The sequence below is a fragment of the Plectropomus leopardus genome, chromosome 13 (genome assembly GCF_026936395.1).
Source record: "Plectropomus leopardus strain MGB_pleo_1.0 chromosome 13, ASM2693639v1, whole genome shotgun sequence".
Lineage (NCBI taxonomy): Eukaryota > Metazoa > Chordata > Actinopteri > Perciformes > Serranidae > Plectropomus > Plectropomus leopardus.
The window spans coordinates 26,065,520-26,078,248 of NC_142188.1; the positions used below are offsets into that span (position 1 = coordinate 26,065,520).

The following is a 12,729-nucleotide window of genomic DNA, read 5'->3' on the forward strand; positions in this document are numbered from 1 at the left end:
GGGCTTGGAAAAACTGCTGCTGTGTTCTTCCTGTCTGTCGCCGCCGGAGTGACCTAACAGTCCTTTGATTTCCTATTCTGACGTCTGCTGCTCTGACTTGGCACCACTTCGCTACTTCTGCTATCTCTGTCACCTTGAGCCAGACTTCGGGTCAAATAGAGATTGCACTTACATTTTAGAGTTCAGCTTCTCATTTGCATTGAAGTGGAAGTCCCACTTAAAGGTCCCATATTGTGAAAATCTGATTTCCACTTCTTTCTTTCTTTCTTTTAATGTATATTGTGAGAATATCAAAACACCCAATCCACAGAGAAATGCACACACTCTGTATTCAGAAACTGTGCTTTCAAAACAAGCTGGTAGGACTTCAGTAAAGTTGCGATGTCACAAATACACTATAAAAAGGTAAAAAGTGCTGCCTCAGTGCTATTACATTCATCTCCTGGATACGGTGATGGTTCAAAGATCATAGATGTATTAAGAAAGCCTGGATACAGCATGGAGGCAGGCACATCTCATTTCTATGAGAGCGGCTCAGTAGTGCATAAAGAAAAAAATGCTCTAGAACCATGGTAATGATGGGGTCCATCAAACATGCACACTAGAGACCTACGGCAGCCAAATGCAGCTGAGTGTGACAGAGCGGCTGACTTCCGCCGGCGGAGCAGCTGACACTCGTTTTAGCAATATACTAACTTGAATGCCAATCAGATAATTCAATCTTGCCACTTTCCAAATGTTATTGAACTGAACAGATGAAATCTTAATAATGAAATCAATCATTTTGCAGAGCTATTGATGCTCAAAAAAATGTATCCACTGATTCACTGACGCCTCTTTTCCAATGTAAGTCAATGGGAAAAAAAGTCTCTTTATGGCATAAGTGTAATTCCACTTATGGCCACAATATGGACAGAGGGTGAATACGGGTATATTCGTGCATACAGTATGAGAAAAAGTGTATTTTAAAAATTAAGCATGTAAACATGTTCTAGTAGAAACCCAAAGTAAAAGTATGAACCTGAAAATGAACAATATACGGGGCCTTTATTGCTAATTGTTTGCAATTATTTAACCCAAGTCTGGTATGAAATGTATTCTTCTTTGCTGATCAATCTTCTTGCTACATTTCCAAGTTGTTACTGAAAGTGATTGATTTCTCTCTTGAAAGTGTTGCTTCCACTGGTTTACCTCCCTCCAGCTCTTCCTCAAAGCTCTCTTACAAAAGCTGACATATTCAACCTGATGCCCTGTAAAAACAGAATCAGTCAGTTTATTCTCTCCCTCTCCTCTCCTGTCCTCCTTCAACAGCTGATACAAAGCGATCTAGACGACGATGACGACGAGCGCCTGGGCATGGGTGGAGGTCGTGGCACTATGCGCTTCAAGCACAAGCTTCCTGTGGAGCTGAAGGGTCCCGAAGGTGTGCACGTGGTCCACGGCAGCACAGGCACCCTCCTGACCTCTGACCTCAACAGCCTGCCAGAGGACGACCAGCGGGCCCTGGCTCGTTCTCTGGAGGCACTGAACGCCGACGGGGGGCTTTATTCTGAACGCAATGCTCGCACAGAGTCGGCCAAGTCCACCCCGATGCACCGTCACAAGGACGGGGACACCCTGTCGGAGAGTCCCTTGGAGATCACAGAGTTATGACTAGCCGAGGCCTCGCTGGTCTGAGCGCAACCATGACTCGTGTGTGTCCTTGTGCCTCCATGCCACCACCCTGACAAGGTTGGAGAGGACTGGAGGAGGAGTGTGTGTAGTCTAGGGAACCTCATCAGCTGACCGCGATGCATCAGTGACAAGAGGACTTACTCACCACTGGGTTGGTTCGTGTGGGTCTTATGTTGAAGGTGGTCCCACATTGGGTGCTTCAAGAGAAAGTCCATTCAGATGATCTTTCGGATGTGGAAAACAGAAGCAGGGCACTTTTCTTCAGCAAGACAAAACCAACTGGTGTCATCGACTCTCATCCAAAGAGCCTAGTGGAAAAGACAGCGCCTCCCTGCGGGAGAAGCTTGTTGAACCATGACCTTATAATCATCAAAAGGTGCCTCATTCTCACTAATCCTTTTGAAGTCATACCTGGACTGCATACACTCACATAAACACAAATATACACACACGAAAAAATGAAGCTCTACACACTCAGACCAGCGGATGGCCATCAATGGGACATTGAGAAAATGACGCAATTCCTTATCATGTTTTCTTTTTGCCAGATGATGCAATCAGTGTTGACGGAGTGACGATGGGACAGTAAGACGTTTCTCTCTCAGATAATAGATACATTTTTTGGTTGGGAAATTAGAGATGGACATGTAATGCAGAGAAAAGCATTTCAAATATTTTCCTCACAATGATGCTCACAGAGTGGCATTTTCACTTAAAGCCAAGAGCAAGAGGGGTCTTGCCATTTTGCAATTGTTAAAGTACTGTAGTAGTTTGATAAAAAGGTGTTTTTGTTTGGATCAATGGCAAAAAGACAAAACACTTTAGTCTGTGAATATTCAGACCCTGCTCCAGCTCTCCATCTCCAGCATAGACTGTCAGTCATGTGCACGGAGACTCGTCACTAATAACCGAAAGACTCCTCAACTGAAGAAGATGAGGGAAGACGGATCGAACATTGTGTCCAAGACTGAAACCACTTGAAGAAAAAAAAAACTATGAATCTTTTATGATAAATTTGATATTAAAATCAGTCAAAGAAAGCCTTGTAAAGGACTTACAGATGGAATTTAAAAAAGTATGAATTATCCAGTTTTATAGATATAAAGATGGCATTGTGCCCACAGAGACTTTACACTGCCACCCGAGGGACTAAAAGAGTCATGCTCAAAATGAGCAACGTTTGCTTTATTTTTTTATTTTATAGAAAAAAGTGAAGGAATTGAAATATTTTTGAAGAAAAATGCTGGCTTACCAAAAGAGGTAGGGCATAAATTTGGATGTTTGGAGTTTGTGCATATTGTGCTATGGTGACATGTTGTTCTGATTTTCTTTATATGACAACTGACGCTGTTTCTGATGAGTGGTGTGTTTTTAAGATTAATTTTTTATATTCCCATTTTGTAAGTTTTTATTTCGTTGTCATTATTGTCACCAGTCCTGAGATCTGTGTTGGGAAATGTTGGATGATCTGTGATAATAAAAGAAATATGCAACGGCCTTTGACCTCAGTCAGTTCAGTGATGGGAGAGCAGCCAAGAACATGGAAACCTCAGCTCAAGCAGGATATTAAAAGATCCCGGCAGACATGAGAATCTGAGAATCCTTAATTACTCGTGACACTACATGTTTATATTCCAATCTCAAGGTCGACTTCTGCTGCTATATTGACAGGTTGTTTTATCCGACAAAAGGCTAAGTTGGCAATTCAAAACAAACCAATTCCGCCGCTATATTCCACTTGAATAAATGCTTAATTTAATTCCCTTTAGTGCATGCAGCAGTTTTTCACAACTCAGCATCTGAGGCGGTTAGTTTAGTAAATACTACCATCTAGTGGTTGTCGAGGGTAAACAAATCACAAAGAGTTCTAGCACGCCACTGCATTAGTTTATTGTTTCCAGGTTACATAGAAAAGTTTCCATCAATTATATTTGTCAAAAAAAAAACCTGATGGGCAGAGGATTCGGCCCCTGAGGTCTTCTCCGCTGCAGCTGGTCAGACTGCTCGGGCTGCTGAGCTCCCTGATGTGGCGGTGGTGCTGCTGGCTGGCATCTTCTTCAACGTCTTGTTCAACTGTAGGAAGACGGAAGGATTACTTTTTCAGTTTTTCACACAAAAGCTATAACTCCAAGTCTTATGTTTAAAACAAATCTTTTCAGGGAAAAACTACCTGTGGAATCAGCCACTGGCTATGTTTGGAAGAGGTTTTTTTAATATCAGTATTGTTGACTGTACTTTAAATTTCAAACTGGCTCTAACATTAAAACAAACTTTCCTGTGACAGCTTAAAATCAATAACAACTCCATTATTCTGCACTTTTCCATTAGTTGGCAGAAGCATGGTGGATCACTTCTCACCTCCTCGAACTTGTGGATCTGTCTGATGAAAAAGTCTCCGTACCGACGAGCGACCTTAGTGTCAGCGATGTGGATCATGTCCTGTGGAAGTGTTGAGAAAAAGCTCATTAAACATACAGAGCTACGTACAACAAAGTGCAATAGTAAACAATACCACCCCATAACATTGTGGCCCTCTTTAGACCTGGTGTCAGAATCTGTTCCTGTGATCCGAATGCAAGTGGACAGCTGAGACACATCACCGTTCACGCCTGTGCCCATCGTGCGTCTCCAGCCGAGTACTTGTGTTCAGATTTTGTTACTAGCTGCTTTTTGTTTGCTAGCTGCTCATGTTAGCGGCGGTGTCAGTGCAGCTGGAGATATCACTGTCAGCAGAATTCAACCTGTCTCCTTCCACAGGGCAAAACGATGGTCGGCCACGCAACACTCCATTCAACTCGACATAAAATGGGTAAGTTAGAGAGCATTAGCGTTCTGTCGCCTTAACAACCACCACATCTTGCACTGATGACATAATCCTTGTTAGAGACTCGCTAGTGTTTATACCACAAAAGACGTGGTTGAATGTGCTCCAGACCAACTCAGCAAGTAGTTTGAGTAATCTGATCGGAAATGCGTCTTGGTGGCCGTTTACACACCTTGTCGATGTAGAAGTCGACCTCCGAAGCAGACTGGAACTCTCCATCCAGAGCTGAGATGCCGCTGGTCCACACCAGGTTCTTCATCTTGTGTTTAAAGACGAGCAGCTGAATGCGAAACTCCTGCTCACTCATGTCCAGGAATCCTGCGAGCTTGGCGACTGGCATTGTGGTGTACAGCTTCAGGAAGCTGCACGGGACACATTGTGACTTAATTTACATGTATAAACATCCTGCAACTACATCTGACTCACAGGTATGTAATTTTTACACGATTGCAGTGCTAGTGTTGATTCAGCCAGGTAGCCATTGATATAAAGAAATTATTCAGGACTGATTGCGATGATAGTCCTGGATCAACAAAACAGATCTATCCAGAACCAACATGACACAATGTGAGATTTTTATCCAGGGACTATCCTACTTGGCTAAATCACGTTGTGCGGGTGTCACGCTACACCTATAATCAACAGGTGGTGTTAATGCACCAAGACATGCTGCAAAGAGCCAACAAAGGCAGAAGATGCGACTAGTAGTGATGGATGTAACAATGCTGCATTTAAAAATGATTATGTGTTAAATGGCTTTCTACATTTTTTGAGGAAGGAAATGCACTTGAAATGTTTGTTAGCCTGAAGAATGTCCATACTTGTATCTGCATCAAACACACATAGTTGGCATGCGTTACCTGCGAATGGTGGAGAGCTGGGCCTGCTGCTGCACCTCCTCAGCAAACACCTTCAGCTGCTGCTGGAAAGGCTCTTTGTGGTAGTTGGGGTGGACGTTGTCGTAGTTTGGCACCACAGGTGACAGGAACTTGGGACAGGCGAAGCTGAACAGCTCCTCAAACACCTGCAGGTCTCTGGGAATAAAGAGGAAACATTTGTGTGAATGTTGTGTGAGAGTGAAATTGTGTGTAACTGAAGGATTATTATAAATTATTATAGATTTTTAGATAGGTAGTTAGAACTATAGATTATAGTTACAACTTCATGAAGCTATAGCTGGCCCAGTGCTTAGACACACAAGCAAAGAGATACATGTGTTTGTTGTACTTTACAGTATCATGACACTTAGGTATCAAAAGAGCCTGTCTGGCCAATATAAAAAAGCTTTTACATGGTAATGGACTATGCACAAATAAAATAAAGGTGACAGAAAACGACAGTGAGACAAACACTACATCTCAAATACAGTTGTTCCAAAACAACGTGATGAATCTCTTTCTTACCCTTTCTGCATCCGCAGCATCTTGTCTCCGTACTTCTCCCTCAGCTGGGTGTGGATGCTCTCGTCGATGCGCATCGGGTACATGGTGAGAGCGATGGCCAGCAGGCCGTGCATCTGCTCATTTTGTTTGTTGACCTAAAAAACATTTTATACAAGGACTGGCATCAGTTTCAACTTATAGTGTATTAATTATGTGTCACAGACATTTTTCTGTATCAGTTTGAACTTGTCAAAAAACTATTAAAATTTTTTTTTAAGTTCTAATGAACATATTATGATCATGTTATAATAGATAAATAATCCAAAGCTTTAGTTAAAAAAAAAAGATGTCTAAGAAGCCCAGCTCTGACTGACCATCTCATACTTATACGTTGACCTCTGGAACATGTTTCTCGTCCTCTGGATGTAGAGCAGGATGTTGGCGAAGACTCGAATGGCATCCTGGTAGCGCCTCATCATCAGGTAAGCAAAACCCACGTAGTAATATGTGGTGATCTGGCACTCGGGCACACGGGAATACATACTCTGAAAGACAGGAAACAAAATAGATCCAGGGTGTGGACTAGACCGAAGAAAACACAAGAAGATGCAGCCTAAAACTCGGTGACCGTAAGTCAATAAAGCCGGAAATACTGGAAAAACCGATCTGACATTGTTTGCTGTGACGAGCGCGTGTTTGAGCGACACAGACAGAGTGACGGTGGATGCAGCTGTTAACAATCAAGGCAGAGAGGAAAGTAGCTGTAAACTGTCTTGTTTTATTAAATGTACAGTCAGTTTAAGTTTCACGTTTCCCATTATTACATCTTGCATCCCTGATGCAGGGTGAAGCTAGCAAGTTTATAATGAGACACTGAGTTATGGCTATATTTTTATGATGGTATCATTGTCAATGTACACTTTCAGTTTCTTTGACTTGACGTTTTATTACAGTAACTGACAGGAGACCAGTGAGATTAATATTCATTTTTGATGTATTTATGTTCCCACAAGGCCTGTTGCTCTGATGTGTTGTTTTTTCCTCCCTGATTTCATTTAAGCCACAATGACTATATTACACGTTTACAGGGCTTGACATTACAAGTTAGACAATTCTACTGAGTTTTTGTTCACATTGTAAGATAAAGTTATTTGTATTTGTAATTTGTTCATCAGTTCGTCTTATTTTATCAGAACACAGAGGCCTGGCCTGCATGGAAGAAAAGTTAATCAATATGAGGCCCAGCTGCTTGTTAGACTCTCTCCTGATTTACCCTGGTCTCGTTATTATTATTATTATTATTATTATTATTATTATTGTTATTATTATTATTACAGGGGCTATCAGCGTTTATCTTAATGCACAAGGTGCTACCATAACACAGAGAGATAGAGACAGTAGGATTGGGCCAATCACAGTGCAGTTTGCTCCAGATGACCTGTGGCAACATAAGTGGATACAAAGCACTGGATCGTCTTCTGATGGGTGGACAAGGCCGAAACAAATCTCTGACCTCTCCAAAGGAACCATGGGAAGACCAATACATTGGCATCATTTAGCATCGATGCCAATGTACTTTTATCATTGAAACGTGGATAAAATATGGACGGAAGACACCCAATATCAGATCTGTCATTATGGATTTATTGAACAAGATCCTGTTAAAACACCCGAATTCCCAGGTTGGACACCGAGGCCTCTAAAAGAGCTACGATGCATCGGAGACATCCCTCTGAACGGCACAGCCGGCAGCTTTCACAGGCGAAAATAGTAAGGCGATCCGACAAAGGGTCTCAAAGTTATTAAGAAAAAATTTTTAGAGGGTTAAAAATCAATGTTTACGATTTTTTAATCAATTCTGAATCGTTAAAAACAAGAATTGATTTTTCCCCCACCTCTATACTTGAGAGTATCATCATTAGTGGTACTCAGCCATGCCATTTTTTACATCAAGTGCCTTACCTTCTTGTTGAGCTCAATGTTCTCCAGGACTTTGATGGCCTGGTAATAATCTCCAAGCAGAGAGTGAAGCCTCAGCAGCCCCACCAAGCTGAAGTAACCCAGCATCTTGTACAGGGAGTGACGCCCATATTCTCCAGCCACGCTCTCTGGGTCCCCTGCAACACACCGACCACAGCATGTTAGCTGCCTTGAAGAACCATCTTCACTCAATACACTGAAGTCTACATGCTGAGTTACTTTCTCACCAGAAGAGTTACGAACTACTAAAGGTGCATTTTTATAGGACTGTAAATCTACTGACGCCTGCGACTGCACCTCATTTTGGTAACTTTAACAAGGTCCATTACCTTACATTTTTAAAAGTCAAGATTCTAAACACATTGAGGTTCCCTCTATGTTACCCTCCCATGTAATATCTATTCTTCTTTACCTCCGCTGGTGTAGACCTCCAGCTGGCGGTTAATGTTGCTCTTATCCACCAGGGAGTGGAGAACGTTGAGGACGCTGTGGACGTTCCAGATCTTTGGGTTGTTCCTCAGGAATTCTATCTCCTCCTCTGACTTTTTGGCCGTCTTACAGCGGTACTGACTGAAGGACTGGAACTGGAAATTAAAGTGTGCAAATTCAGTATTGGTGTTAACTGCATTTAAACATATTTTCTTTGTACTTTTAGACGAAAGTGCAATATGTGATGTAAACCACATGGGTGGATTATGCATCATTAATACATAAGCCATGTTGGTTTTTTTGCCCGTGCGACTTAAATTGTACTGCATAAGGTTGCAGTGAGCTCTGCACCTCTGTCTGTCTCTCCTCTAAGCAGGGCGGAGAAACGCCATGCTATATAGTCAAAGGCAAAATGAGAGACTCTCACACTGAGCTGAAAATAAATGAGGGCTTATAACTTCAGTAAATAATGTAAGAAAACAATTTCATACTATGATATCGCTTTTTGTGTGTGGTGTTTTGCGGTGGGCTCAGCCACTGCTCTTGCACAGACACAGGAGCCGCAGAGTCAAGGACCGGTGTGCACCATGTTACCAAGCATTAAATTAAAAACACCTGTGTGACCGCTGCCATAAAACAAAGGATCGGATCAGGTTCTATAACCTAAATATAGCCAATACAGATCAGTCAAAAAATGACATGATCACCCTGAGTCTGACGTTTGTGATTGGATCTGGACATCCCAAATAATAACCATAAAAAAATTGTGAAAGTCATGTTACAATTACTGGAAAATACTATTAGAACCGGTCTTTATTGAATCAAATTCTTACTTGTGTCTGTTGTCTCTTTTTTTGTTGTTGTTAAATGAGGACGTGTAAAAAAAGAAAAAAAAAGAAAAAAAAAGAAAAAACAACTAAATAATGGTACCTGATAGATGAACTCATCAATGATGTCCCACAGCCACTGGTTTGGGAGCTCCAAGGGGGCGGGACCATCAGCATCTGTTTACAATCACAAACATTTCCATGTGACTCATCTCTCATTAGGTGTTATTTTACATTGATAACTAAAGGTGAGAGGAAATTGCATTTGTAGGGCTATTATGGCAACTTACTGAGAATGTAATTGAAGAGGTTGCAGTAATTGTAGTACGACTCAAACCTCTGGTCCAAAGTTGGTCCACCCTGATGATCGAGAAAACATTATTTACGCAACACACTGGAGGTTTTTGCACATTTTGCAGGTTGCGTTTATATTAAGCAGTTACTCACGCTGACTTTAGCGTAAATGTGTCTGTAGTACAGCTCCTTATAGAGGATGAGGAACACAGCATCTGTCAGAGATAACAGGCAACAATTACATAAATCATTCCCACTGCTGTTCTGCACAGGAATCAACTCATTTATGAAAGAATCCGCTTAAATCACTCAGACATCTATCAGTTAATACAAGTGTAAACCCCCCAACAAAACCACATAATTATTTTACCTTTTGAGCTCATTTGACAATGACATATACAAGTATTAACTAATTTCAGTGGGAAACTATTAGGCAAATGTTAATTTCATTTATTAGATTTTGAGAACCAATTCAAGAACGAAGAGAGTTTGCGCAAGGGCAGAAAAGAAATAAAGTATAAACTCACCGTTGCCAACGAGTGATGCGATGGCCTCAGCCTCTGGCCAGGGAGAGTTCTTGAAGAAACGGTCAGTCAGCTTATTCCAGCTAAACAGGAACAAAATAGGAAAGTTAAGATGCTTATCACTCATACACACACAGTATTAATGACTCTGATATATGTTGCAACAGCATCAGCACTGCAGAAAGAGGTTTATTTATAGAGAGTTGAGTTCACCTGTTCTCATAGACGTCCTGGATCTCATAGATCTTCTGCTCAATGCTCTCGCTGGACACGCGGTTGGACTGCAGCTCATAAACCTTCTGGTCAATTAAGTCAGAGGTTGTTTTATGGAAATACTGCAGGAAGTTCTTGATCACCTCTGGGATGACGTGGTAGGTCTGCTGCTCATACTGCCTTTCATAGGCCAGGTCTGCTTTAGGGTCACCTACAGGGAGATGTGAGAGTGAGGAGGAGGAGACACGACTCATGCAGCTCTGGAAAGAATTAAGAGGTTACTGCAAAATGATATGTTTCTCTGTTTTAATTTTTTAGAATTATGTGTTTGAGTAAAGTGAAAGTTTTAATTTTATTCTATAAACTACTGACAACACTTTTTTTTTATTTTACCAAAGTCTAAATAAAGATGTTGTCATTTGGAGCAATTATTTGAGAAGAATGGCAACTGGTCAAAATAACAAAAAGAGGCAGCGCTTTCAGATCTAGAATGATGCAGAGAAAACATATTAGTATGGATTATTACTTAAAACATTAACATTTTAACATTTGAAGAGTTCAGAAATCAATATTTGGTGGGATAACACCAATTTCTAATCATAGCTTTCATGCTTCTTGGCGTGTTCTCTGCCAATCTTTCTCATTACTGCTGGGTGACTTTATGCCACCAATGATTCAAAAATTTAAGCAGCTCAGCTTTGTTTTCATTATCTTGTCCTTTTACAAGAGGATAGTGAGGATCACAGCGGTGTATTCATACGTTGCTTGGTGATATATGGTTTGGTTTTAGGTTGTTCACCAAATCAGTGGCTCATCAAGTCAAATTAATGAGGTGCTTGTGTTGAAGTGGAATGGGTACCCTACATTTAGAGATGCCGAAATCAGAAAAAAAACTGAAGTGGTCTCTCATTTTTTCGAGATCTGTATAGTTCAGCAAGTGGAGATAAATATTTATTTGTGTACTAACCGGTGTGCAGGTCGTAGTCGTTTGGGTAGGCGTAAGGATCGTACTGTGAGAAAACAGAGGACATTTGTTACTGATGCAGAGTTAACATCCGTCAACCGGACTGTCATCGGTCTTGTTCGCTTACTTTACTCATCCTTTAACGTTTACTCACAAAACTACATCACAGCATTACAAAATCACAGAGAAGGCGATGTTATGGTAACATTTTCTTCTAAAAAGGCTACAACAATCATTAATATCATGCTGGCTCATCGAAAGCTGCTGTTATGCCGGTGGAGTTAAGCTAGCTATGTAGCTAGCTAGCTCGCTAACCGACTACTACCTAGCGGCGTATTGTTTACGCTGAAGTATTGAAATAGGTAATATAAAAATGTTCACTGACGTCTTCTTCGTCGTGGTAAGACATGGTGCTGGTTAATAGTCCAAGCTCATAAAGAAATGGAGAGAAAAACGTGTGCTCAGCTAGCTAATGCTGCTAAACCACGCAGCTGGCGGCTGGGTAGAAGACCGGAAGCGGAAGGAAGCAGCAGTGACGTGTACGAAACAATGCACTGAAGCATTGTGGGAAAGTGAGTATCTGTGTAGTACCGTATGCTCACGGTTGAGGACAAGACAGTTGGTTCCCAAACCTGTTTTCTTTGTTTGTTTGTGTTTTATTCAGTCTGTAACAATACAAGGAGCCTATGTGGTAATATTTTTTAATGAGTTTGCTTGACCATCGGCTTTTCTTCTCTGTTTGGTCGTCTTGCTATAGTGGGAAATACATGTTTTCTTTAAAATTCGCCAAAATTACACCAAAAAACATATTCAGAAACTTTGAAATATGGTTATTTGTGGAGAAGTAAGAGACATGCATTTTCCCTCAGTCTCACAGGGAGGCTCTAAGGATAGTAGCTATTTGTAGCTACAGGGAAGGTCATGATAGCTATATATTCCAAAAAAAAGTCACACCCAGCCACCCCCTACTCTACTACTTAAAGTGCAGTCCCTAACCTAATGTTACAACTTGAAATGTTTCATGTTATAATCAAAACCCTTTAGCATGACACATTTCCCGTTACAAGATAGAAAAATATATCTTGTTATGATGTAAAAAAAAATATCTTGTTATCAAATACTTTTCACGTTATAATGTGATACTGTTTCAGTTGTTTGTTTTTCCTTGCGTGGCAGCTCGCAGAATATGCAGCCTAAAGTATCAAGAATATACAAAAAGGGAATCTGGGTGAAGTCACATTATATCAACACGGTGAGTGAGCTGTGACAGCTTGTGAATACCGTTAGGTGGCGTTATAGTCGCAAGGTGCCGTTTTCTCCATTAAACAGTGAAGGTTCAGATGGTCAAAATTAAGTCAAGTGGAGCATCGGGACATAAACGCCAAATTGATCACGTCCCCCGAACCATGCTGCAAAAGTGCTCATACAAATAGATGTGTTTAGCATCTACTTCTTTGCGCAAAATTCTTTGATTTTAAACAATAAAAAGGGCAGATTGCTGAATTATTTTGCTTTCAGAACATGACATATTTATTGTGTTAACTTGAAAGTACTCTGTGTATCTTTCTCTGGAGTATGACATTATAAGCTGAGAAAGAATCGACAAATCTTACGTGTG

At 41.0% G+C, this 12,729-nt stretch overlaps 2 protein-coding genes across 2 annotated transcripts in view; one reads left to right on the forward strand and one right to left on the reverse strand.

Moving 5' to 3' along the window:
• The window catches only part of cdh23 (cadherin-related 23), a 247,502-nt gene extending 244,331 nt beyond the window's left edge, over nt 1-3,171 (forward strand). The window contains exon 69 of the mRNA XM_088086382.1: nt 1,312-3,171. Within this exon, the coding sequence (XP_087942508.1) occupies nt 1,312-1,653 (342 nt within the window). The 3' untranslated portion in view covers nt 1,654-3,171. The remainder of the gene's footprint in view (nt 1-1,311) is intronic.
• A 368-nt stretch (nt 3,172-3,539) lies between these two features.
• Nucleotides 3,540-11,652, reverse strand: eif3l (eukaryotic translation initiation factor 3 subunit L). The gene is made up of 15 exons (XM_042502788.2): nt 11,497-11,652; nt 11,115-11,157; nt 10,148-10,358; nt 9,938-10,017; nt 9,564-9,625; nt 9,407-9,476; nt 9,220-9,293; nt 8,273-8,444; nt 7,843-7,997; nt 6,255-6,425; nt 5,902-6,035; nt 5,359-5,532; nt 4,671-4,860; nt 4,033-4,113; nt 3,540-3,747 (listed from the first exon to the last, which is right to left on the reverse strand). Exons 1-15 carry the CDS (start codon nt 11,518-11,520, stop codon nt 3,670-3,672), a joined length of 1,719 nt encoding a protein of 572 aa, XP_042358722.1. The 5' UTR covers nt 11,521-11,652; the 3' UTR covers nt 3,540-3,669.
• Nucleotides 11,653-12,729: the final 1,077 nt, after the last annotated feature.

Bases quoted from the DNA above. Each gene is read 5' to 3' on its own strand.
- eif3l (XM_042502788.2), bottom strand. From the start codon at position 11,520: ATGTCTTACCACGACGAAGAAGAC. The intron at 6,426-7,842 runs GTAAGGCACTTG...CCTGTCTTTCAG, and splicing joins ACATTGAGCTCAACAAGAAG to AGTATGTATTCCCGTGTGCC. The intron at 4,861-5,358 runs GTAACGCATGCC...TGTCCCGTGCAG, and splicing joins CAGCTCTCCACCATTCGCAG to CTTCCTGAAGCTGTACACCA.